Source organism: Hemiscyllium ocellatum, chromosome 9 (genome assembly GCF_020745735.1).
Source record: "Hemiscyllium ocellatum isolate sHemOce1 chromosome 9, sHemOce1.pat.X.cur, whole genome shotgun sequence".
In the NCBI taxonomy this organism is placed as follows: Eukaryota; Metazoa; Chordata; class Chondrichthyes; order Orectolobiformes; family Hemiscylliidae; genus Hemiscyllium; species Hemiscyllium ocellatum.
Window position 1 is genome coordinate 63,647,694 of NC_083409.1, and position 24,976 is coordinate 63,672,669.

The 24,976-nt window shown below is 39.4% G+C and overlaps 1 protein-coding gene across 2 annotated transcripts in view; it reads right to left on the reverse strand.

Moving 5' to 3' along the window:
- Positions 1-22,369, reverse strand: part of LOC132818745 (FYN-binding protein 1) — a 67,529-nt gene extending 45,160 nt beyond the window's left edge. The window contains exons 1-6 of one of the 2 annotated variants that reach the window (XM_060829798.1): positions 22,298-22,369; positions 15,267-15,339; positions 7,471-7,633; positions 6,310-6,469; positions 5,087-5,210; positions 2,666-2,706 (exon numbers count right to left, since the gene is read on the reverse strand). In XM_060829798.1, coding sequence (XP_060685781.1) covers positions 2,666-2,706; positions 5,087-5,210; positions 6,310-6,469; positions 7,471-7,633; positions 15,267-15,339; positions 22,298-22,322 — 586 coding nt within the window. In that variant the 5' untranslated portion in view covers positions 22,323-22,369. Of the gene's footprint in view, positions 1-2,665; positions 2,707-5,086; positions 5,211-6,309; positions 6,470-7,470; positions 7,634-12,383; positions 12,472-15,266; positions 15,340-22,297 lie in introns of those variants that run through there. The other variant, XM_060829799.1, reaches the window with a different exon arrangement.
- Positions 22,370-24,976: the final 2,607 nt, after the last annotated feature.

Here is a 24,976-nt window from a genome sequence, read left to right on the forward strand (position 1 = left end):
TTCTGTGTATTCCTGATGAAGCGCTTTTGCCTGAAACGTCGATTTTACTGCTCCTCGGATGCTGCCTGAACTGCTGTGCTTTTCCAGCAGCACTCTAATCTAGACTCTGGTTTCCAGCATCTGCAGTCATTGTTTTTACCTATTCTATGTAACTGCAGATCTTTTAAAAATTCACCATATATGAGTTCTATAATTGCAAAATGTAAATTTTAAATCTGCTAAACTTTAGCACTCTACATTTACGGATATGATTGGACAATTTTAGCCATTGAGCTAGTATCACAGTGGATTTAATTTCTGTAAATAACAGGTTTTGACAGTCATCTAAGTATTGTTAGTACAGCAAGAGACACAGGAGTTTTGGAAATTCAAGAATTTATCTACAGACATCATGTTTGGACTACATCTTTGAGAAATTTGAACTTGCCATTTGTTATCTTCACAGATGTGATGATAATGGAAGATGTGAAAGTAACCTTTAAACTGAATGTAAATCACTTGTGCCTCAGATATAAGACGACCATGTAAAGCTATAAAAGTCTGTGTATAATCATTTCTGATATTGGGATTGATAAAGTAACTTGATACAAATTGCATTTCAAGTACTCAAAGGAACATTTACATGAACTTTAAGGGGGCAAACAAGCTTAAAATTAAAATAAAATTCAATGGAAACAGCCGATGTAGTTTTAATTTGTTTTAAAACTTTGACAAAGATCATTTGGAAAGAAATAAACTGACAAGTTTTGTTCATGGTCAGTCAGTTCAACACCACCTCTCAGGCTGTACATTTAAAAAATCATCAGGGGTGTTGTTCCTGTATTTGAATTTGGTGTAATTTTGAGCATAACCTAGCAAGATGCTTTTTAGAAAATGCGTTTTATTTCAAAAAGACAGAACGAATAAGCAAAATGTGATAACGCCAGGAACCACATGGTAATGTTTGATTTCTGTTTTAAAAAGGTATTAAAAACATCTTTTATTGGACATTAAAGGATGCTCCAGAGTTTATGAAATAGAATGATAATTAGTGGAATGTCCCATTTAGAATAATGGGTAGTGAAAAGAAAAATGGCATAATATCAAATAGGAATTATTCGTCTTAGAATAATTAAGTGAATATATAAAGTGAAAGGAATCATATAAACCCTACAATGCAGCAGCAGGCTATTCAGCCCATTGAGTCCATACTGACTCTCTGAAGAGCATTCCAAGCAGACCCATGCCCCTACCTTATCCCTGCATTTCCCTTGGCTAATCCACCTAGCCAGCACATCCCAGGACACTATCAGCAATTTAGTGTGGCCAATTCACCTAATCTGCACATCTTTGTACTGTGGGAGGAAACCAGAGTAGCCAGAGGAAACTCACGCAGACACAGAGAGAATGTGAAAACTTCACACAGACAGTTGCCCAAGGGTAGAACTGAACCCGGGTCCTGGCACTGCGAGGGAGCAGTGCTAACCACAGAGTCAAATGTGCTGCCCTTGGAATGTGTAAGTGAAATTAATAAGTTGACAACTTTCTCTTGGAAATGTGAATCATTGCCTATGTAGATTTTAAGACAGTTCAGTACTTCAGCTACCACCCTAAATACTGGGACCAAGATGGGATGATACACATACCCTCTTTTTCCCATCCACTTTTGATCTTTCAATGAAATCACTTCAAAAGTCAAGAACACGTGATATGACCTTAGAATGTTAGTCTATGCATGCAGAAATGACTTGTTATGATTGAAATAACAAACATGAGGGAAAATGGTGAAAGAAGCACAGAGCCATATATCTACAACCACTTAAAATGGTTTCTGTGGCCAGAAATCATTTTTTAAGCGACAAGACAGATACATAATTCATTGGTGGTGAGATGGAGGCAAAATTAAAGCAAAAGAAATGTCAAGCTAGAACAATTGACTGCTAAAGGGGGAAAAATCCTCAATAAATTTATTTTAAAATATCAGTACAGGTGAAGGAAAACTGGAGAATCTACTGCTGTAATTGTATATACCATAACCAGCCAAGGACAAGCTACAATCCACGGAGGATATAAGGACAGTTTAATGTGGAACCAGGGAAAATAAAGGGAGAAATCCAACAGCTTGATCCAAGGAAAAAAAAAAGGAAAATAAAATAAAACACAGGGAGACAAGGGGGAGAATGAAACCAGGCAAAGAAATGCTCACCATTAGAGATACAGAGCTAGTATGTTACAAACAAACGCTTGGACAATTGGAAGCCTTTCTACTCCTTCCACCCATTAAAACAACTTGGTGGTCTATGTACCACACCTAAACAGTTGTTCCTTGACTAAATTAATAAACTCTGAAAATTCCTCATGAATCATTGACTACCTGGTCCAATATGTAACAAACATGCCATAAGTGAGATGTCCCAAAAAGTGAGTTAAACTAATTTTCTCCAATTCCTAAACATCCCAGCTTTTCAAACCTCAAGTTTTCATTTACCTTACATTTTAAACTTTTAAATCAGAAACTAAAATTTGTATTCCTAAAAATCATGAAATTACATATTTATAACAGTTTTATGTAAAGTTGAAACACATGAACCAATCATAGTCAATGTGTTAAAAAAGGTACAGCAACATCTAGCCTGTATAATCAAGTAATCAGCTGAATGGAATAAAATTCTCATAAAATACTTACCAACACTTTGAAGTGGTGATGTGGAACACAGTTCAGGAGTTCTGTGGAAGAATTGTCCCCATTAATGAAACATGCAACTTCCACACCATTTTCTCTACCTTGCACCATACAGTTTAATGTAAATGAATAAAATGAACTTTTGTTCTACAACAAAAGATTATCTGCGTTCATAATTTCAACAAGTCAAGTTAAGATATGGCACAACATTTATTTGTCAGGAAAGTTGTCAGCTAGAAAATAATCTTAAATTCAGCACAGAAGTCTTAGAAAACATCATAATCTCATGACTGGGTAGGACTGTAAACAGCAGGAACCATAAGGTATCAAGATTGATCTATACTGAAGCGTTTGGCCTATTGCTAAACTCCACAAAACCAAGTTTACAAGGTGATGAAATAGTGACAATGGCCAGTGAAGAACTAAAAGGAAAAATAAGAGGAAGAAGCTAAAATAAGAAGTTGGGATTTAATCAAAAAATTGTCAAGTATTGCTAACAGTGCATTTTGTAGATTTTAGACTCACTGACTTTAAACCATAATATTAGCCCAGTTGGCTGGACAGTTTGTTTGTAACATAGTGCTACTGTCAGCATAGATTCAATTCCCACACAATGAAGGATTCTGCATCTCAATTTTTTCTCCTCATCTGAGGCATGGACTCTCAGGTTAAACCACCAACAGTCATCTCTCTCTAATGGGAAAACAGCCCTATGGTCTGAACAGACGTTGACGACTTTATTTTACTTACACCTCATCTAGATCCATCTTTCATTTCTTTACTGGTGTATTATCATCTTCTGCTTTGTTGATTTGCATCAACATCCTTTTGTCATTTACTTTTGCTTACTTTCCCATTTAGGGCAGCACGATGGCTCAGTGGTTAGCACTGCTACCCCACAGCGCCAGGGACCCAGGTTCATTTCCCCACTCAGGTGACTGCCTCTGTAGAATTTGCCCATTCTCCCACATATGTGTGGGTCTCTGCTGGGTGCTCTGGTTTCCTCCCTCAATCCAAAGATGTGCAGGTTAGGTGGATTAGCCATGGGAAATGCAGGTTTACAGGGGTAGGAGGCTGGGTTGGATCTCTCCAGAGATTGAATAGCCTGCTCTCACACAGGAGGGATTCTATCACAAAGCTTTAGATGTGAAGTATCGATATGCTGGTTTCCTTGCTGCCTTTGGAGTCCTTGTTTTACAACAGACCATTCTTTCACTCAACAGGTTCTCTGCCAGAAGTCAGCATGATTGTGTAAAGGAGGCTGCAGAAGAAGATCAAGGGCCTGCAGTTGCTCCCGGAGCTGTGCAAAGGACGGATCTATAATTCGGTGGGTGAAAGAGGGTGGAAACGTAGAATCTCAGTTGTTATTCCTAGGGATGATATCCAAATCCCATATGACCATAAGACATAGGACAGAAATTAGGCCATTCAGCTCAGAGAGTCTGCTCCACCATTCAATCATGGCAGATAAGCTTCTCAACCTCATTCTCCCATAATCCCTGTTCCTGGAAATGTAACAAGAATGGGAGTTATGTTTCAATGACAATGGGACCACAATTTTAAAACCTAAGGCAGGAGATTAAATAAGGCATTGGAGGAAAAACATTTTCACCCAGAAGGCGGAGGACTTCTGGAATGCACTGCCTGGGAGAACAGTTGAGATGCAAAACCTCACAACCTTTAAAAGTTCATCCAAGTACTTTCCAAAGTGTCATTCCATTCAAAGCTATGGGCCAAGTTTGGGAAAGTGGTTATGAATGTAGGTCACAGTCTATTTTTGCAGCACAGACTTGATGAGCCAAAAGGCCTCTTCTGTACTGTATGTTTCTATGATCTTATGACTGACCCTGGCAGTGCTTGTGTAGGAGTTTCCAAAGATGATGTTTGGGGAAAATGTTCTTGTTTCACTTCACCTTTAAGTAGGACTTACGCATTAAATGTGTTCTTGCCTCCTTTGAATTGCAGGTTTTCCCAAGAGTCAAAAAACACATCAGCCATGAATCAATGTGCAAAGCAAGTCAAAAGAGAGGCTGTCAGCCTCTTTAAAATATTTAGCTAGCCAACCCGCCTCCCGTCTGGATTGGCAGTCCTCTCTTTCTTCCATGTTTCTTAAATACAGCAGATGTGTTGACTGAAGGCCAATTTGGGTTTGGTTTGAGATATTTTAATACTCTACCAGACCCTAACTTACCTGCTTCTGGTGGTAACATTTAATCTTTTGGAATTTTTCATTGCATGTGAATGCCAATTGGTAGAGGGAACAGAATATAAAGCAAAGATAGGTGAGGGATCTGTTTAATTTGGAGAAATAAAAAAAAAGACCTTTACAGAAGAGAAAAACCAAGTAGCAACATATTTAATCATTGCTTATTTTGCTGTACCAAAAAGTAGATAAATTGTTTACTGAAAGAAATTTGTACCTACATTTCAGGAAGGCCAACATCATCATATATTTCCTCAAATGTCTCTGGTTGTTTCAAAATTCTTTTACTAATTTCCTTAATTTCGGCATTATCCATTTTCACAGCATCAATCTGGATGTAACCATCTGTAATAATAAAAAGTCAGACTCCTTGATGGACCTTTTAGAAGCAGCATCAATTAAATATTTCATTACCCATCACAAACAGGTCTTCATTCCATCCTATTGAATAGATTAGCAAAGAGTGAAAGCAATTGTTTCACAACTTTTCTGGGAAATACTTTAAATTTGAAGCCAGTTAAAAGCAGATCTGTAAAATAAAAATGTTGTGAAAGCACAAAAATCTATTTTTTTTAAAAAGAGGGCTTGACATAGAAACCCTATGGTGGCCCCCCACCCAGTGTTAATTTATATTACAACAGTGACTAGACTTCAAAAGCACTTCATCAGCTGTAAAGTGCATTGAGAAATTCGGTGGGCGTGAGAAGTGCTTATGTAAATACAAATCTTCTGCATTGGATGGGTAGGTGTTTGTAAATGAGTTGATCTAAGTAACAAAAAGGAATAAAGAATCCAAATCATTTCCTCATCTGTGTGGACAGCTTAAAATCACATGTCAGACCGGTAAGGAACACTACAATGAAACAGCAAAATTTGTGAAACAAACTGTTGTTGACTTGTATTATTTACTTCAAAATGGAAGTTCAATATAATGTTCATTTCCAAGTATTACTGGCTGCTTTATAAGAAATAGTTGGAACTGAAGAGGAATTTCTTCACCTTAAATCATAATTGTCATTTGTCTCAAGTTCCATTTGACCTTCCACCAACTTTTCTCTCTCATTTTGAAGGCACTGACACTCATTCAGGTTGAAACACTCCTGAATATTGCACTTCCTGGCGTTAAGCTCCCAGGATACTGAAGCTCACCGTACAGTAAATATATTGAAAAAAAAAAGAGACAGTAACCCTATGCTTCATCATGACGGAGGAATTTTAAATCTAAGTATTACAAGTTTTTGGGATGCAAGAGTTTCTGGAAGTAACAGATGAAAGAGCAGCACCCTGAAAGCTAGTGTTTCCAAATAAACTTGTTAAACCATAACCTGGTGTTGTGTGATTTTTAACCTTGTCCACCCCAGTCCAATACCAGTTCCTTCAAATCAGAAATTAAACAGATAGGGATAAAGAATTAAAATATAAGAGCAGCAAATTATTTACATACAATTCCCATCATGAGTTCTGGCTAGCCACTTTCCAGTAGGACAGTCAACCATACGGATAATTTCCACTACTTCACCCGGTTTCACAATGAGGTCCAGTTTTCCTCCCTTTAAAAGCTGCTGCACTTGAACTTTATATATAGGAACTTCCAGGCCTGTGAGCTAAACACAAACAAGTAAAATAAAAATTGTCACTAATGATAATGATGAAAGGAGAAACAGAATTTCTCAAAGTTTGAGCCATTTCAGACCTGTCTTGTGTGGTGCAATTAAAAACTTTATAGCATCCCCTAACTAAGTGGTTTCTTGCAGTGTGTCTTGCTAGGTGATCGATAGTATTCCAATCAGGATAACCAATGCATCCAACCAATGAAATGCTAGCTGCATTAAAAAAATAGAAATCTAAAATCAGAACACATTCCAGTGAAAAATGCCAAGGTAATATTGAGTGTACCTTGAAGGTTCAAGATGTTACCCAGTGTGGTGATGATCACAAATAAATACTTGGAATTGCAAAATTAGTCAGATGGCACATGAAAAAAAAAAGTTTCAACTTTGCAAGTTTAGCGCACTGAGGTCATCACTTCCATTATACTATATCTACAATAGCTCTTTCCTGGACAATATAGAATTATTTCACTTGTAATCTCCAATCTTGTCCTTCCAGAGTTTCAAATTTACATCCAATTTTCCCTCAAAAGACCAACATGTTTCAGAGGATCCTTTATTAATATAATGCTTTGTCTTGCAGTAGAGGTTTCACACAAAAGAAATAAAAACAGTAAGAATGAAGAACTCTGAAAGATGCACCCTAATCAGGCTATTGTGTATTTCTAATATTTCTACTTCTACACTTTATATTTGCTCAGTATCAGTTTTGAACAAAGGTAGCAAAACAAAACTGAAAAAACTTCAAGGAGAACAAAATCCACAGCTTTTCATAACATAGGCACAGCAGAAGAGAAAGGATGGTGGTGAAAATCAATTGTGTCTAAGATTGTGAAACCATCTGGGATAAATTTATTACATTGATTATTGCAATACAGCACAATGTGTACAAGAAGCTAAGCTGCAACTTTGAACTGACTTTTCATTAGTTTAAAGCTTTTGATTATACAAAGCACAAAATAGTTAGCTGTAACTTCACAATATGTTGTACATACATTGAATTTCCTCTGGAGTTCTTTTTCTCTTATTTCTTTAGTTTCACATTCCTTAACTTGGTCCTGATGTTTTCCTTTCGTTTTTCTGATTTGCAACACATTTTTCTGCTCAACTTCCTGGTGCTGCTGCTCCTTTTTCTTATTGGTTTCTTCATGTACACTGCTACAAGAGAAGGAAGATACAAATACAAAGATACAAATGCTGCGTCAAAGGACAAAATTCTTCCTTTAAGCTAATTCTTCCTCTGCCTTACATGTTCATACCTTTATATTAAAAAATCTAAACATGACTTAACATTACTAGATTGTGTAATAAGATGATGCACAATCCAAAGACGTTTGATCTCTGCCAACTCGCCTGATCTCAAACAGGCAAGAAATGATACTGAATGAAATGTATATCCAGCAAAGGCTAAAATGTCAAGTCTTAATGATATTCAGTGACCTCATTAAACAGTAAAACACACAAGGGACTTAGGCAAGAATAGTCTGACAACACAATTTCTAATATATAAATGAATAATGGTTACTTTGGTGGGTGAAGTATTTGTGATAATGAGTATTTTGACCAGTAACTTTTGTTTTCCTTTCTTTGTCCTAGCAGTTAAATGTAAGATGTTTCAAGAAAGATTTCAAGATAGAGAAGCTAAATTGAAACTAAATTTTCTTCGTTGACGTCTATTTCAAATACACATTATAAAAACGTAGAAAGATGCTAACACTGTTGTTTAAAACAGGCATCTGCCCAAACAAATGTATTAACAGGGATCATTAATGTTATAAACACAAGGTTTAGACTATTCCTATTTTGGGACTTTAATATAATTTAGAGTAAAATGGAGAAATGAGAGTGTTTTATAGCCAGTTTTGAATTCTGTGCAACAACAGTATTGGGATATGTGGTTGTTAAAGGATGGCCCAGGTTGTTTTACTGGCAAGGTGATGTAAGATAGACACATCTGCAGAAAACGATAAGAACATCTGTGATGACTACAGATAGACGAGTAGAGTCCGAGTCTCATAGGGAGGTATTCTGATTGGGGTTTTACAAATTGTTATACTTTAATTATTTTTAAATTCCAAGATAGAAGAGAGTTGGGGACAGATATGCAGAATAGCTAATTAGCACTTCTGCCTGATTACAAGGCCTAATTTATCAGTGGTGTCATGGGGGTGGGCTTTAGAAAGGAAAATTCAAAAGAAAAGCCAATTAGTTATTAGATTGCAGGTTTCTTATGATAACTCGAAACCACACAGATAGCTTAGTGCGCAAGAGAGTGACAGCAGTGGGACGCAGGCAGTCAAAGCTGGTACTGAAACAGTGAAAATTATTCAACCATTCAACTCTGTTTTCAATAAATTTAAAAGAACACAGCTTCCACTAGTTTCTGATGAAGACAATTTCACATGCAACAACTCTATAAAATAATTTTATTCATCTGTTTTAAAAGGCAGACCTCTTCTTCAACGAAGTGCCTTAACAATTGTCTCCTCCACAGAAAGAAACAACATCTGGATATCCACCTTATTCAGGATGCTCAAAATGTTATGCTTCAATAAGATCACATCTCATTCTTCTAAATTCCAATGTGCATGGACCTAAGTTATTTGACTTTTCTTCATAGGAGAGAATGAGTCAAATGAAAATTCTCTGAACTGCGTTGAAAGCAATTATAGATTATTTTTAAAATCAGCAGACCAAAAAATGTGTACTCCAGAAAAGGCACTGTACAACTACAGTAAAGATTCTCTAGTTTTATTTTCCATTCCCTTTGCGATAATTGGCAACATTTCATTTGACTTCCCAATCTTTGTCTTTATATTAACTCTTTGCTGGTTTTCAAAGTCTGCCCAATCCTCTCATCGATCACGAATCTTTGCAGATTTATGTTATGTTCCTTTCAAGTTTAATACTGTCCTTAACTTCCTTATTTATCCACAGATGGCATATCCTGCTCAAAAGGTACAAAACAGAAATTGCTGGAAAAGTTCAACAGGTTTGGCAGCATCAGTGTTAATATTTTGGCCAGGGTGACCCTTTCTCAGGGAGGGGTCTTAGGGAAGGTCACCGGATCCAAAACTTTCTCCACCTAGAGTGAGTGTTTTGGATCCGGAGATCCTTCCTCAGACCCTTCCTGAGAAAGGGTCACCCTAGCCAAAATATTAACTCTGTTTTCTCTCCACAGATGCTGCCAAACTGCTGAGCTTTTCCAGCAATTTGTTTTTGTTTCTGATTTATAGTATTCGCAGTTCTTTTGGATTTTATTCTTCTCAAAAGGTGCTTCTTTCTCACTGGGATAAATCTTTGCCGAGTGTTATTAAATGTGTCCTTAAAATGCAACCCCTGCAACTCTGTTGATCTTTCTTTCCAGTTCACTGTAACCAGCATTGCCTTCATTCCCTCATTGTAACATGTCACACACCTACACTTCTCCCTTTCAAACTCCTATTAAAAGTTCTAATATGCTGTGATCATTGTCACCAAAAAGCTCTTCTGTCATGAGGTCATTTATTGTTCCTGTTTCATTGCATGTTACCAGATTCAGGAGAGCCTGCTGCCTGGCTCAATCTAAGAAATTTGTCTAGAAAACACTAAAAAAGGACATTCCTTGGCTCGCTTTGTGCTCGAGTTCCTTTAGACATCACATGTCAGAACCCACAGCAAACTGAACAGGAGCTGATGAGAAATGATGTTGAATATATCAGTGGTCGCAGTCACAAGAGGATTTTCACCAAAATCAGAAAAGTAGATTTTTCCATAACAGAGAACACAAGGAGAAGAAAAAAAATCAATAGCATCTGCATCATAAACTTTAACATCAGATGAGACAGACATGCCAATTTGGCATGAGAGATTTTGCTAGTTGTGTATGGATGTGTGAAATTCCACACACATCTGTCATAGGAGAATGTTATTAATGCAGAGTGAACACTGTCCACTACTCTAATCTCCAAGAGCAAATTAGGTGTAGAGTACCAATAGGATGGCACTCCAAAATGCAAGCCAGGAGGGGAAAAGGTACTGCTCTCTCTCGGTTGCTGTCAAAAGAAGAAAATAGGAGATAATACATCAAGTGCAAAGATTCATTGAAATAGAATCAAATTTGAGGGGAGATTAATAAAGATGAACAGTTGGTGCCTCAGCAAATGATCCAAGGATGGCTGATAGGATACAGGAAATAGAATCAACCAGAAATGATGTTTCATGAGAAGACAGTGTTCTGACTGGATGTAGAATTACTGGACCAAAAAGATGCACAGAAATCTTTTCCAAAAGATACATGAAGGAATGGAGAAGTGTAATCTCAAAGCCAGGATAGTTGGGTAGACACTGAAGAAATAGTGCCTACATATAATATGTGCCAGAAGTACAAGAGTACACAGCAGAAAGAAGAAATGACAGCTACTGGAGTACAGGGTGTAGACATTTAAGGTTACTCCTTAAAGCATTGTTTGCTTTAATATCATTATGTTATTCAGATCAGAAATCTCATTAATCCTGTGATGCTCAATGTTGTTGCCCAAAACATTGATTCTCCTGCTCCTCCGATGCTGCCTGACCTGCTGTGCTTTCCCAGCAACACACTCTCGACAACAATGCTCATTGCTGTTTACAAGTACTCGAGTACTTCACCTGATCTGAGTAGCACAATTATGGCATTATCTCTCCCTCTCAGACTGGAGACCACTGGCACTTTCTGATTTGTGATCTCTCCTTGTCCACTGCCCAAGTCAACTACCACTCACCAGACCCAGACTACTCAGCAGAGCTGCCTGCTAGAATCCCTGAGGGGTCACGCAGGGCACTACTACCCACAGGACCTGACCAGACAATGGAGACAGACAAGTTCAGCAGCTCTCATACCTCCTCACTTAAGTAGTGGCCAGAATGGATGAGTCTTTGGGGTACAATGTGGACCACAGCCAATGAAACAATGCTGGAGAGCTGCCAAACTCCATGCGGACCGTAGAGGCCAAAGCCATAGTCGAGATAACAACCTGCAGCTCTCCGTGTTTCCCCACCTGGCTGTGAGCCACAATTCAATGCTGGAAATCTGCAGCACTGGCCAGCTCCATCTAAAAAGAGGCAGCAGGTGTCCATGACTAACACACTGCTAGTAAGCAGGACAGGGAGGAAGGCCAAAGACCAGCAGACAACCAGGAAACTAGATTAACTCTGGATATCTGGTCAGCATGGACAAGTTGCACCAAAGAGTTTGTTTCCGTGCTGTACATCTCTATAATTCTAAATAATGGCCTGAGTGAACCATGAAGACGGAGGTAGAAGATAAAGAGAATACTACAGAACCCTGAAAAGATGGCAGCAGGCAGCCATGACATAGCCTGGAACAAGCAATAATCTCAATTGGTGGTCCACAGCCCAGTGAATAAATGTGTGGCCCTTGTGGAGACTCCAGGCAGCAGTCTCCCAGCTCCATTCTACAGTCAGTGCTGTCAGCTGAATCTTACAATTTCTAAAATTATTTTAGATTTAGTTTTTGTTTTAATGGTTATTTCAATAACCAAATTCAGCATATAAGTTCCAAATTTCAATTTACAGGGTAGAGGTGTAATTTCTTTTTGCTAAGGAAAGGTGCTGCAGACACTAATTCCAATTTTAATGTTGGTTCCTATTGGAAGGAATGCTTCACAAAGTCTTTTCTCTTAAATACATGATTTCCAGGAAAGGAACTCTGACCTGAACTGAAGGCCACCCTGTACCATTCAGATTTTGGCATAATATAGGAGCAGATTTATTCACAATCAAGTATGTCATATCATAGCTGAAGATTACACCTAAAAAGGTTTCAGGTTATCCAAACAGTGAAAGGTTTGAAAGATTCCATGATTACTTCAGCTGAGATCTCACATGGAAACACCACATGCTACAAGTTTCCCTCGACGCCACTCACCATCCTGACTTGGAAATGGCATTATGGGTCAACTTGCAGTCCATGGATTACAGCGGTTCAAGAAGACAGCTCACTAACGTCTTCTCAAGGATAACTGTAGATGAGCAATAAATGACATTCCCACAAGTAAATAAAAAGCTATGAGTTCTGTTCACCAAGCAAGGGATTCCTGAAAGAGTAACGTGAAATAATGGAACACTGCTCACCTCCAGAACATTAAAAAATTTGCTGAACATTGTGTGCTTTCAACATCATCAGTCGTCAACACATTACCCAAAGGAACTCAAGATTTATAGAAAGATATGTTGCTGAAAGGTCAAATTGTACATGCACAGGACCAAGTTGTGAAAAACTGGGACCCAGCAGAAGTTATCTCAGATTCTAAAGTTGTACATTATTGAGATCTAAACTGGTAAGCAAAAGAGAAGGAACAGCTGCCATATTCAACATGCATTAGAGTTGAAAAAGTTGAAAGGATCAGCAAGAATTAACAACAATAAAATCATTAATAATCGGATCTACATCTGCATAGATGTTCATAAGATACAGGAGGAGAATTAGGCCATTTGTCCATTGGGTCTGCTATGTCATTCGATCATGGCTGATATGCTACTCACCACTTTCTTGCCTTCTCTCTTTAAACTCATTACCAATTAAAAATTTGTCTAGCTCCTCCTCAAATTTACTCTGTCCAGTATCCAACACACTTTGTGAATTCCACTGATTCATAACCCTTTGAGAGAAGTAGTTTCTCCTCAACTGTTTTAAATTTGCTACCCCTTATCCCAAGACTCCAAAGTTTATTTTATCAATATCTTTTATCATCTTGAATACCTCAACTTGATTTCCCCTCATTCTTCTAAATTCCAGAGAGTATCGGCGTAAACTGTTCAATCACTCTTTGTACGACAAACCCCTCATCTCTGGGACCAATCGAGTAAACCTCCTCTGACCTGCCTCCAATGCCGCTATATCTTTCCTCAAATAAGGGGACCAAAAACAGTGCACAATATGGTCTCACCAATGCCTTGTATAGTTGCAACAATACTTCCTTACCTTTATATTCTAATCCCTTACCTACAAAATCCAACATTCCATTCACTTTCTTTATTATCTGCTGTACCTGCATGCCAGTTTTCTAGACACCCAGATCCCAAAGTAGCATAGCATCCCAAAGTCTCTCCCCATTCAGATAACAGGTTGCCTTCCCATTTTTCTGACTAAAATGCATGACTTCACACTTACCCAGATTAAACTCCATCTGCCACTCTCTTAGCCTATCCATATTCATTTGAAGATTCTTATTTTCTCCTTGCAATTTACCATCCCGTGCAGTTATGGCATCCACAAATTTGGCTATAGAGCCTTCTATTCCTATATCTAAGTTGTTAATGGAATTGAATCAGTCTTAAATTTTTTCTAAAGGTTTTGGATCTCTAAATTACTGTTCCTTTAACTGAAATATTTAAATTGTTTATAGAATACAATTTTAACTTTTCTCTTTCACCAGTTCCTACTTTTCTCTTAACTGGATTTCTTTTGTACATAGACAGAAAAGGTAGGATACGTTAAACTCAATGAGAGTGCTTTCACAGTTTGGATCAGAGTGGTGTTGGAAAAGCACAACAGGTCAGGCAGCATCCGAGGAGCAGGAAAGTCGATGTTTTGGGCAAAAACCTTTCATCAGAAATAGAGGCAGGAAGCCTCCAGGGTGGAGAGATAAATGGGGGGTGTTGGGGATGGGGAGAAGGTAGAAAAGAGTACAATGTATGAATGGGGGTTGGGATGGAGGCGATAGGTCAGAGGGGAGGGTGGAGCACATAGGTGGGAAGGGAGAGTGGCAGGTAGATCAGGTCATGAGGACAGTGCTGAGCTGGAAGGTTGGCATGGAGGTAAGGTGGAGGGGGGGGGGGAAAGAGGGGAAATGAGGAAACTGGTGAAGCCCACATTGATGCCCTGGGGTTGAAGTATTCCGAGGCAGAAGATGAGGCATTCTTCCTCCAGGTGTTAGGTGGTGAAGGAGCGGCGGTGGAGGAGACCCAGGACCTGCATGTCCTCAGCAGAGAGTGGGAGGGGGAGTTGAAATGTTGGGCTGTGGGGCATTAATCAGATATTAATCATAGAATCCCTACAGTATGGAAACAGGCCCTTCGGTCCAACAAGTCCACACCGACTTGGGGTTGCTTGGTGCGAGTGTCCGGGAGATGTTCTCTGAAGCGCTCTGCGAGGAGGTGTCCAGTCTCCTCAATGTGGAGGAGACTGCATCGGGAGCAACGAATACAATAAATGACATTGATGGATGTGCAGGTGAAGTGATTTCACATCTGAGTCCTCCGCTGCTGACTACTTCTATATAACTTATAGCACAATTCCTAGGTTATAATCAGAGTAGGAAACCTACCTTTTTTTTCTTCCTCTTTTTTTCAGTCCTTACAACCAAATACAATTCCTCTAGTTCAGATTAGTTAACATCTACAGGTTGTCACGAGAACCTTTTTTGACCTACATGGCTCAATGACCTGTTTCTGAATGCAAAAACATTGAAAGACAAACACTAGGGAGGACAGGAATGATCATAATTGAATTATACAAATGATCCAGAAAGGAATGTTGTAGTACAACTGCACTGTATTTAAACAGAGTAACATATGTGTGGCTATGTAAAACCAAAATAAAGAATATCTTTTCGATCTGTGTGATGAAATCAAATTTAACAAAATATCTTTTAACTTCTGTTGTATTTTGAAAAGAATCTCAAATAGTCTTCTTGGCTAAGGTGTCTTGCATCAATTGTTCAACATACTGGACAATTTATCCTACCTTCTGCATCCACCACGCTTAAGGAGTTTGAATAATTATTGCTATACTCGTTATCCACTTTACCTTACGGTGCTTAAAATTTTATATTCATCCGTATATGATAACGATGACGAAGCGATGCCATTCTTCTTAGATACTGTCAAAAGAAATGATATAATTACTAAACTCCGATTCCTCGTTGGCTAGTTAACATACTTCTTAAGGCAATAACAAAACATGACAGAAGAATGTTGATCAACAGGTTTTTTGAAATACACTATCAGAAATAGCAAAACTAGGGAAACATCACTTATCTCATATCTAACTTGCATTTCAGGCAGTTTAATATCTATGTAGTTTTATTGGGTTTTGTCAAATGTGATAATATAAATAAAGGCAGTTGTAGGAATGTCATTATGTGAAAACTGATATTGAACTACAAAGGAAGTGTTAGGTCAAATGACCAAAAACTTAGTCAGAGTATTTTAAGGAGTGATCTAAAAAGGAGGGAAAGAGTTACAAAAGGTTAGAACTCAGGCAACTGAAGACAAGACTGCAAATTATGTAGCCCTTGAAACTGAGGATGCCAGAATTAAAGTAGTGGAGCTGATCATAAAAATTAGGTGGTGTCAAGGCCATGAACAGGTTTTTGAACAAGGATAAGAATTATAATAAAGAAGACCTTCTTAAACTAAGAACCAACGTAGGTCAGAAAAAGACAGGGGTTGTGGATGCAAGATTGATCACAGGTAGCAGTTCTGGATGACTTCATATCTATGGAGAATGGGAAGAGTGTCCAGAAATTGTTACATTAGCCAACTGAGAAGTAATAAAGGCATGGAGAAGGACTTCAACAGCAAATGAGCTGAGCCAGTGTTGGAGTCAGGCATGCCTCAGGAGTTTATAATGATGCATTATAAATGCTATTGGAAGCTCGTCTCATTGTCAATGATGATATCAGGATTGAGGACCTTCTGGTTCAGTCTCAGACAGTTGCCAGGCAGCACTGTGGAGTCAGTGGCTAGAGAAAGGAGTTTGTTAAGTGTTGCGATGGTATATTTTTTAGTCATTACTCAGATGTATATGCTATTGGCTGGGTCAGGATATATTCCCCATCCTTAGCTACCCTTCAGAAGATGGTGGTGAGCCACCTTCGTGAAACACCGATTTCCACTTGCTTTAGGTAAACCCACAATACACAGTTAGGGAGGGAATTCCAGGATTTTCACCAAGTGAGACTGAAGGAACAGTGATATATTTCTAAGTCAGGATGGTTGGTGGTTTGGAAGAAAGTTACAAGCAGTGGTGTTCTCATAGCTGCTGCCCTTGTCCTTCCAAATGGTAGTCATCATGATTTGGAAGATGCTGTCTAAGGAGCCTTGCTGAATTTCTGCAATGTACCTTGTATATGGTACACACTGCTGCTATTAAGCGTCAGTCATGGAGGGACCACATCCATAAACAATCTATTAATATCAAACTTCTCAAATGTTATTGGAGATCTACACAGCCAGACAAGTAGGGATTATTTCATCATTCGCCTCACTTATACCTTGTCAGACTTTGGGGAGTCTGAATTACGCAATGCAAAAGTTTTTGCCTCTAATCTACGCTTGTAGCCACAATTTTTATACATGATGTGAAGATGCCAGTGTTGGACTGGGGTCGACAAAGTTTAAAAAATCACAACACCAGGTTATAGTCCAACAGGTTTATTTGTAAGTACAAGCTTTCAGAGCGCTGCTCCTTCGTCAGGTAGCTAGTGGAGCAGGAACATTGGACACAGAATTTATATCTTTTGTTATAAATTCTGTGTCTTATGATTTTATTCCACTAATGAGAATTTCCAAATAAACCTTTTGACTAAAAATTGCATAACACCAATTTATATGTAGTTAGTCTAGTTCAGTTTCTGGTCATTTATGTGCATCTTTAAGGAAACAAGCCTTAAACTGCTGTCAATTATTATCTCCGTCAACAGGATACATTAGTCCCATGACTTGGAAGCAGTCTGAAATAGCATTGATAGAGATCAAATGTACTCTATTTAACTTTCAATAATCTAACTTCTTACAAATTTATCATCAAATAAAAGGACCCACATTATTGATTAATCAATCCTTATGTGATTGGCCTGCTTACATGTAGCAGAAGAATGTAACAGTGGGGACCAAAGACAATTGCTTTGGTTCCCAAAGTTCAACAGGAGGAAATTTCTGTTTATCCAGCATGGGATGTTGGAAAAGCAGCTTGATAATCAAGAAACAATGGAGGAGTCAAGCAGAATGGCGGAGTAGAGTTTGGTGTTATCTATCGTAATAGATTTTTGAAGACTGGATTGTGAACTGGATTAATACAAATGCAAAGCAAAATGAGAAATAAAAAGTGGAAAGACTCAGCAGGTCAGGCAGCATGTGGGCAGAAACAGAAGTCAATAATTTTCAACTCCACCCTTCCTTATTACTGGAAGATCTTATTGATGAGCAACATTTAACAATGCACTAAAAAGGGGAAGCAAAACCCCCAACTAGTGGATATTTCTACTTCCTCATATACTGTAAGCAATGGTCAGAAGGTTGAGAAAATATGACAAAAATGAAAATAATCAGAATCATGATGTTGAGAAAGGGTTTTGCAATTTTAAATAGCAACTTCAGAATGTCACTACTTCCATACATTTGCATCTCACAATTGCCCAGCTCACCTTATTTACACATCGTTTCCAATTCTCTTCTCCTTCCCTGAGAAATTAGGTGGTACAAGTTCCTGACATGCAAGTCAGAGCAGGTACCTGCAGCTGGCCATTAAACTTTGGCACAATGTGTCTGTGTATTTCATTTTCGCCATCCTACTCAATGTAGCATCCAAGTCAGCATTAGATAATCAGTAGCTTCGCCATGTCAGCGCGTCAGTCATTCAACCAATTCATATGCCATTTTTAGTTCCTCACCACTTGAGTTCAGGAAAACATAGGATATGTTTCCGCCAGCCGACTTTGCATGAATATACATGGACATACATGCATCTTCACAAGATGACTCTTCCGGCTCTCAGCTCACTTTCAAAGTGTCAACTCACTTTGCACTTAGTTGGGAGGCTGTCAGCCTCTATCTACGTCACATTGGTTCCTACACTTACTGACTTCCAGATTACCAGCCTCTGTGTGGCTTGCATTGCTTTTAAGAGCCAAGGATTTGAGTGCAATGTTCCAGGCTGCTAGCTGGTGTTTCACATTGTTTTCTCAGTGCAAAAGAAGAGTAAGGCAACTTGTAATGGTTAGGAGCACTGAACAGTCAATGGGGTGGACACATCACAGAATCGTGTTACGTTAGCATCACCCCTGCAACATGTGCCAACAGTTTACAAGGCAAACATTGCAGTTAACATGAAGTACATGCACAATGTATGGAGGGAAAAGGGCAGACCAAACACCATGAATTTCACTGGACAAAACCACTCATAGATTCTGTTTTTATTTATAGTCTTCCCCTACTGTCTTCCAAGTTCACCTTGTCGCTTTTGAAATAAGGTGTTTAAATCACATATTCTCTGACATTCACAATAAACCTTCTACTCCCTATTAAGAGATATGGGTAAAAAGGAAGCAGAAAAGACTTTGAATAGTATTTTGAAAGCAAACGTATTTTCAAAATGAACTAGAACAAATAAAGATAGGTAGCCTTCCCTTCATCTTGTATCAAGTGTTGCCAGTATAATCTAAAACTAACCATAAATAATTAAAAACAATCACAAGTGGATTATTGTTTGGCTTCATACTGGAGCTCTCTTCAAATAAAAAAAAGTTTGAAGAGAGAAAAAGATGTCATGTTAAAGTTTAGAACACAAAATGACAATAACCATACAAACATTTGTAAGTGTTTGACACCAACTCTCAAGTAAGTTTTGTGGATAAAATGAATGCATTTTAATTCCAAAATCATTAAGTATTTTTGCTACATTATAAAAAGTGAAGAAATGTATTCATCAGAAAGTTTAAATAATCTATAACTGAACACCTGTACTTAGAGTCACAGATGTACAGCACAGAAACAGACCCTTCAGTCCAACCCGTCCATGCCGACCAGATATCCCAACCCAATCTAGTCCCACCTGCCAGCACCCGGCTCATATCCCTCCAAACCCTTCCTATTCATATACCCATCCAAATGCCTTTTAAAATGTTGCAATTGTACTAGCCTCCACCACTTCCTCTGGCAGCTCATTCCATACATGTGACACCCTCTGTGTGAAAAAGTTGCCCCTTTGGTCTCTTTTATATCTTTTCCCCTCTCACCCCAAACCTATGCCCTCTAGTTCTGGACTTCTCCATCCCAGGGAAAAGACTGCATCTATTTATCCTATCCATGCCATTCATGATTTTATAAACCATTATCAGGTCACCCCTCAGCCTCCAACGCTCCAGGGAAAATAGCCCCAGCCTATTCAACCTCTCCCTATAGCTCAAAACCTCCAACCTTGGCAACATCTTTGCTAATTTTTTCTGAACCCTTTCAAATTTCACAACATCCTTCTGATAGGAAGGAGACCAGAAATGCATGTAATATTCTAACAGTGGCCTAACCAATGTCCTGTACAGCCACAATATGACCGCCCAACTCCTGTACTCAATACTCTGACCAATAAAGGAAAACATACCAAACACTTTCTTCATTATCCTATCTACCTGCGATTCTACTTTCAAGGAACTATGAACCTGCAATCAAAGGTCTCTTTGTTCAGCAACACTCCCTAGAGCCTTACCATTAAGGTGTATAAGTCCTGCTAGGATTTGCTTTCTCAAAATGCTTAAATCAATACAATCCAAAATCAACTCAGTTCAGCAGAATGTCAAGATTGAGCACAGGATTCTGGGAGCAGCTGAAGTTGACACGTAAAATCATTCATGGAGGTACTTAAGACAAAGACAACTAACTGTGCAGCATTTAGAACACAATGGTAGCTTGTTAGTTTTAAAAAAAGTGACCCTTATTGCAACACAACAGAAAACTCAATTAAATAAAAATTGCAGCTGAAAAATACTCAAAATGATCAGTGGGAACCCAGTGTCCTGATGGTATGGCAGCATAAATGTAGCAACTGTGCGTCTGACAGTGCGTTAAACATTAAAAAGGCCAGTATAGCATACTGAAAAATGTGTTGCTGGAAAAGCGCAGCAGGTCAGGCAGCATCCAAGGAGCAGGAGAATCGACGTTTCGGGCATAGCCCTTCTTAACCATAAGACTATAAACATAGGAGTGGAAGGAAAGCCATTCGGCCCATCGAGTCCACTCCGCCATTCAATCATGGCTGATGGGCATTACAACTCCACTTACCCGCATTCTCCCCGTAGCCCTTTATTCCTTCTGACATCAAGAATTTATCAATCTCTGCCTTGAAGACATTTAGCATCCGGGCCTCCACTGCACTCTGCGGCAATGAATTTCACAGGCCCACCACTCTCTGGCTGAAGAAATGTCTCCGCATTTCTGTTCTGAATTTACTCCCTCCATTTCTAAGGCTGTGTCCACGGGTCCTAGTCTCCTCGCCTAACGGAAACAACTTCCTAGCATCCACCCTTTCCAAGCCATGTATTATCTTGTAAGTTTCTATTAGATCTCCCCTTAATCTTCTAAACTCCAATGAATACAATCCCAGGATCCTCAGCCGTTCCTCGTATGTTAGACCGACCATTCCAGGGATCATCCACGTGAATATCCGCTGGACACGCTCCAGTGCCAATACGTCCTTCGTGAGGTGTGGGGACCAAAACTGGACACAGTACTCCAAATGGGGCCTAACCGGAGCTTTATAAAGACTCAGCAGCACAACGATGCTTTTATATTCCAACCCTCTTGAGATAAATGACAACATTTCATTCGCTTTCTTAATCACGGACTCAACCTGCATGTTTACCTTTAGAGAATCCTCAACTGGCACTCTCAGATCCCTTTGTACATTGGCTTTATGAATTTTCTCACCGTTTAGAAAGTAGTTCATGCTTGTATTCTTTTTTCCAAAGTGCAAGACCTCACATTTGCTCACGTTGAATTCCATCAGCCATTTCCTGGACCACTCACCCAACCTGTCTGGATCCTTCTGCAGCCTCCCCACTTCCTCAGTACTACCTGCCTGTCCACCTAACTTTGTATCATCGGCAAACTTTGCTAGAATGCCCTCAGTCCCTCCATCCAGATCATTAATATATAACGTGAACAGCTGCGGCCCCAACACTGAACCGTGCAGGACACAGCTTGTCACCGGCTGCCATTCCGAAAAAGAACCTTTTATCCCAACTCTCTGCCTTCTGTCAGACAGCCAATCCTCAATCCATACCTGTAGCTCACCTCGAACACCATGGGCCCTCACCTTACTCAGCAGTCTCCCGTGTGGCACCTTATCAAAGGCCTTTTGGAAGTCTAGATAGACCACATCCACTGGGTTTCCCTGGTCTTCTTCCTGAAGAAGAGATTATGCCCGAAACGTCGAATCTCCTGCTCCTTGGATGCTGCCTGACCTGCTGCACTTTTCCAGCAACACACTTTTCAGCTCTGACCTCCAGCATCTGCAGTTCTCACTTTTTCCCAATATAGTATACTGTCTAGTAAATACAATCTGTTCTTCTATAACTTCACAACCATCTGATAAAGGAGCAGTGCTCCGAAAGCTAGTGCCTTCCAAATAAACCTGTTGGACCATAACCTGGTGTTGTGATTTTTAAACTTTATACATCCTAGTCCAACACCAGTACCTCCAAATCATTCTTCGATAACATGAGCGTCGCATTCTTGTGCAAACCTGCATTATAGAAAATTCACACTTTATAAACAATGCTTAAAGTGATGTCAATGTAATCGCACCACAGCCAACATGTTTTAAAAGTTCGCATTGTAGAAACAGCATGCCCAATTTGTCCATTGCATTACAGCAAATCTGTGTGGATAAAACACGCATTATAACAAAATGACCTGTAGATTCTTATAACATGTTTTCAGCAACATGTATCCATGTAAACATGTAATGTTATGGATAGGGAGTAAAACTTGATATAATTAAAACTTCCTAGTTTCTGTGAAAATCTATCATTCTAAATTTTTACAGAGATAGACATTTCTTACATTTAGTTGGACTACAACTGGCCATTTTGATCTTCTGTAATGCGCCGAAGTATACGTTGAACGGTCTGGGTGGTTTCACTGGAGGAGGTCCCAATACTTCAATAGATGGCAACTCCCTGCGTCGCGGGAACGTATGTTGATAATCTTTCTCATGAGCGTTTCCTACCCCCTGATCCATTGGCAGCTTTGGTTCTCGACGGTTATTTGAATCCAATTGCAACCTTGAAGACATCTCTGATTCTACAGTGTTGTCATCTAGTTTCAACCCTTTCTGATTAACTGGTGGGCAAGGAAGATACATTTTTGGTGGAAGAATTGGAACAATAATTCTACAGTTATCAATTGATTGAGAAGTGTCATTACTTTGGATGAGCATAGACTGGGCCATGTCTTTCCTTGCACCAGACACCTGTATCTCTAGATCCATACTTTGATCTCCCTTTCTACTTTGTGAAACAGAAATGGTCCTGGAAAGTGGATCAGCACGACATATTGCTTTAGGAGAAAAATAAGAAATTGCTCCTGAATTTAACAGTGAAGGAGGAAGTGTATCACATTTTATCTTTTCAACTGGTGCACTATTGCAATGTAAAGAATTCTCCCAAATGTTTAATTTTTCTTTAAATGAGATTGTATTCAGTTGGTCATTTACTACATTATCTTCTGAAAGTCTGGATTCTGAGGTTTGATTTTCAGATTTTTGAAGATTGTTCGAATTAATCCTCAACGATGCCCCTTTACAGCTAGTAAGATCTTCTGGTTTTCTTCCACTTCTATCTGGATCACTGGGGTCTGTCCAGTCAGGCAATTTCAAAAGTACAGGCTTTGGAACTACTGTTGGTTTTACCAGAGGAACAGGTGGAGGAGGAGATTGTGCACTAGTTTGTTGAACAGCAGCATTGTGAAGAGGAACTGTCTCAAAAGTGTTAATGTTGGTTACATTCAGCGCTGTTTTCGGAGAAGCCACTCCAGGTGCCTCAGAAGTCTGTAACGGTTGTTTACCACTGGACTTGATTCTAATTATGTCAGACTTTTGAAATTTTGCCCGAAGTGTTTTAAAATCAATGTTTTCTTCCTGCAAAATAAAAAGAGCAGAATAATGGTTACCCATTGCAGCTGGAATTGAGCTTTCCAACTTTAAATGATACTTGTTTGTTTAAAGTAAAAATATTTCAATGAGGTCAGACATCAACACCACAGAACCTCACGTCCAAAAGCAACTATGTTTTTATAGACCAAGCCCTAGTTTGTGGAATTTCAATTTAAAAAAAGCCACCTGAGGCACTACACCATTCCAGGCTACACAGAAAAGCCAACCGCCAGTTTTACATTGTTCAGTAATCTGCTACCACTTTCTCGACTTGCGTGTAAAAATATTGGGATACTAAAAAAGGTATGCTGCTGCACGGAATGATATTAGAGTACAAGTTAACGTCTGCTGAAAATGCGCAGCAACGCATTTTCAGCTCTGATCTCCAGCTTCTGCAGTGCTCACTTTCTCCTACAAGTTAATGTCTTCAAGGAAAGGGAAAAAAAGCTATGGCACAGTGCCCAAAGGAATAAATTTATCTTTCCATGCCAAAGTTCAATGTTAAATCACATAAAACTCCCTCATTTCTGCCATTTGTGAAACAGTCAAATTGTATCACAGCTGGGTCTCAGCTCCCTGGTCTGTACCTGGATCCTTGACTCCTTGACTTCTTGACCCATAGGCTGCAGTCAGTAACAATAGGTTATAACACCTCTCCAATACAGATGCCCTGGAAGACTACATACTCAGCCTTCTAACGTACTCCTTACACACTTATGACTGTGGAGTAAGTGAGGACTGAAGAAACTGGAGATCACAGTCAAAGAGTGTGATGCTAGAAAAGAACAGCCAGCTAGGCAGCATCCAAGGAGCAGAAGAGTCAACATTCCAAGCATCAGCTCTTCAGCAGGAATGAGGAAGTGGAGAACTTCTTCGAGGTAGGCATCCACTCTGATCTCCAGCATCTGCAGTCCTCACTTTCTCCCAGTTGACTATAACCTTACTGCGAAGCCACTTCCAAGGATGCCTACCTTGAAGAAATTCTCTACACCCTCATTCCTGATGAGGAGCTTATGCTTCTCAGATGCTGCATGACTGGCTGTGCTTTTCCAGCACCTCACTCTTCAACACTTGTGACTGTGGCCAAATTCCACCCCAACTCCATTTATAGGTTTGCTCACAACACCACAGTTGCCATACAACACAGACTATAGGAAAAAGATTGAGTGCTTGGCGGCCTGCAGTAAAGGCAATAATCTTTCCATCAATGTCATCAAAATGAAGGAGCTGGTCATTGACTTTGGAAAGTGGAGTGGAGGGTACGTGCCTGTCTGCATCAATGGTGCTGAGGTGAAGATTAGATTAGATTACTTACAGTGTGGAAACAGGCCCAACAAGTCCACACCGACCCGCCGAAGCGCAACCCACCCATATCCCTACATTAATCCCTTACCTAACACTACGGGCAATTTAACATGGCTAATTCACCTGATCCGCACATCTTTGGACTGTGGGAGGAAACCGGAGCACCCGGAGGAAACCCACGCAGACACGGGGAGAACGTGCAAACTCCACACAGTTGAGATGGTTGAGATCATCAAGTTCCTAGGAGTGTTGGTCATCAACAATCTCTTCTGGTCTACCCATGT